This window comes from Octodon degus, unplaced genomic scaffold (assembly GCF_000260255.1).
Source record: "Octodon degus isolate 3935 unplaced genomic scaffold, OctDeg1.0 scaffold00184, whole genome shotgun sequence".
Taxonomy (NCBI): domain Eukaryota; kingdom Metazoa; phylum Chordata; class Mammalia; order Rodentia; family Octodontidae; genus Octodon; species Octodon degus.
Genome location: NW_004524760.1, coordinates 1644179 through 1646625, shown reverse-complemented (window position 1 = coordinate 1646625; position 2447 = coordinate 1644179). Strand labels below are relative to the sequence as shown.

At 44.2% G+C, this 2447-nt stretch overlaps 1 protein-coding gene across 1 annotated transcript in view; it reads left to right on the top strand.

Moving 5' to 3' along the window:
* Positions 1-2447, top strand: part of Fbp2 (fructose-bisphosphatase 2) — a 31472-nt gene that overhangs the window by 11721 nt on the left and 17304 nt on the right. Inside the window, exon 5 of the mRNA XM_004643793.3 lies at positions 1689-1826. Within this exon, the coding sequence (XP_004643850.1) occupies positions 1689-1826 (138 nt within the window). The remainder of the gene's footprint in view (positions 1-1688; positions 1827-2447) is intronic.

The window sequence follows — 2447 nt, the reverse complement described above, 5'->3', positions numbered from 1 at the left end:
TTTTTTTGGTGGAACCAGGGATTGAACTCAGGCCCTTGCGCTTGCCAGGGAAGCGCTTATTCCACTGAGCCATCTCCCCAGACCCTCCCCACCTTTATCTAATTATTTCTTGCTTCAGACGAGGCAGTGTAATTGTGCTTTTCATCTACCCAGAGGTGGTACTTCTTCCTTTTCTACTCCTGATTCTGTGGAGATTATCAGGAATATGCTTACAGTAAAAGGAAGTTGGGTTTCTCAGAGAAAGAGGGCCTGTACTCCAGAGGAATATATGGCATTGTGCTGAGAGGGCGTTCAGATGGGCTTATCATAGCTTTCCTTGATGATTCCAAGGAGGGACTCAGGGTCTGTTCCGGATTGGATATTGTCTAAAAATGGGTGCAACTAGTGACTAGCATCATAACCATCTCTCTCCAGGGGGCAGGAAGGTCCAGATGAAGGCAGTGACTCAGGTGAAGAAGCAGTGACCACTCGCTAGGCAGGAGAGGAATGGCCAGTTGTTTTTGCAGCTGCTGAGCATACGTACCTCTTGCTGTTTCGGACACGGTCGGGGAAGCTTTGTCTCTGTGCTCTGAGTGACATTTGAGTTCCTTGGGCATCTTCTAGGCAAGCTGCCAGCTGCCACACTGTCATCTCTGGAGCTTTCCACATTCTAAAGTCTTCAGTGTGCATCAGCCCTGATTCTCCTCCTAGTGAGCAGACATCGGCCTGCAAGGGCGCTATCTCCATCTAAGTCCTGTGACCTCCACAGAACCCAATGTCACCAGAACCAGGCAAACGGCATCCTCGGGGTTTTCCTGAAGATATTGCCCATGATGGCTATTTCAAGGCTGGTGGAGCCCTGGGCACAATTACATTAATCACTCTGAGTATTCTTTTTTTTTTTTTTTTTGGTGGAACTGGGAATTGAACTCAGGCCCTTGCTCTTGCCGGGGAAGCACTTATTCTACTGAGCCATCTCCCCGGCTCCATTCTCTTCATCTTTGCCAGCTATTTCTTTCTGCTGAGTAAACACAGAATCTGACGCAAGAACTTCTTGTTGTCTCCAGATAGAAGCAGCTGAGATGTCAGAAATCTTTATGAGTTCCAAGACAGAATCATTAAGCTAAAATAACTAGACAACAAGTGAATGTCAAACTGTATCCCCACCCATCCTTTACCTTCTTTTTCTAATGGTCGATGGCCTACACCTTCCAGAAAGCACTGAGCAGGGAATGAGAGTTTGGGGATAAATATAGCTAGGTTTCTCAGAAGTGAGAAGCCTTGCAGGTGTTAGAAGTCTCAGAAGTAAAAAAGGAAAACCACCAACCAATTTTTTTTATTATTTTTATTTTATTTATTTATTTATTTATTTTTAAGATAGGGTCTTGCTATGTGGTTCATGTTGGCCTTGAACTCAACAATCCTCTTGCCTCAGCCTCCTGAGTGCTGGGATTACAGGCATATGCCACCACACCCTGATCCTTGAATTATTTTATTCATCCTATTCCATAGCTTTCTAAGCTTCCTGTTCAGACTCAATATTATAGCTGTTCTTTCCATCATCCTGAAAAAGTCCAGGATGACCAAGGACTCCTGGGGCCTTCTCAACAGCTCTCTGTCCTCTCACACCCTGTGATTTCTGCGAGGTATGCTATTGGTTTGTTTGCTGATTTCTCTCCTCTTCTTGATGTCTCTCGTCTTCTTTCTAGGCTCTTGGTGAATTTGTGCTGGTAGAAAAAGATGTCAAGATCAAGAAGAAAGGAAAGATTTTCAGCCTTAATGAGGGCTATGCCAAGTATTTTGATGCGGCCACTACTGAGTATGTGCAGAAGAAGAAATTCCCTGAGGTGAGTGAAGCAGCTTAGGCCAGTGGCAGGGAAGATGCTGTCTCAGTGGGTCCTACTTGGATGATGGATTTGGAGGCCTTAGCAAGACAGGCTGCCACCACTGTTTATGACATGGTCTATTTGAGTCTTACCAAGATCCAGGGAATGAGGCCAGAGAAAGCCTTTCTGATTGGATGAAGGAGCAGTGTATCCTGCTGGTTGGGCTGCACTGCAGCACAATGATCAAGGACAAAGAACCAAGGATTTCAGGGAATGAGATAGAATTCAGTCAGGGATGCAAGGATCTGCTTTGCTGCCTGAAATGAATTAGGAAGTTTTCATGTTTCTTTTTTAGTGTTTTTAAGCTTACATTCTCAGAAAACACAGTTCCCTGCCTTTTCTTCTGCAGGGTGTCATTGTACCACAGCATAAAAACCTAGCAGATGTGTTGAGCTAGCAGGATAAGACTGCTAAAGTGGATAAAATCAAAATTATTTTCAAGTTTCCCTAGCCTGAAAGTGGGCTTTATTCTATCCTTTGACTTTCAGCCTCTGAATGTCTTTATGAGTTAAATGTGTTTCTTGTATACAGCATATTGTTGGATTTTGTTTCCTAATCCACTGTGCCAGTCTATTTCTCTTA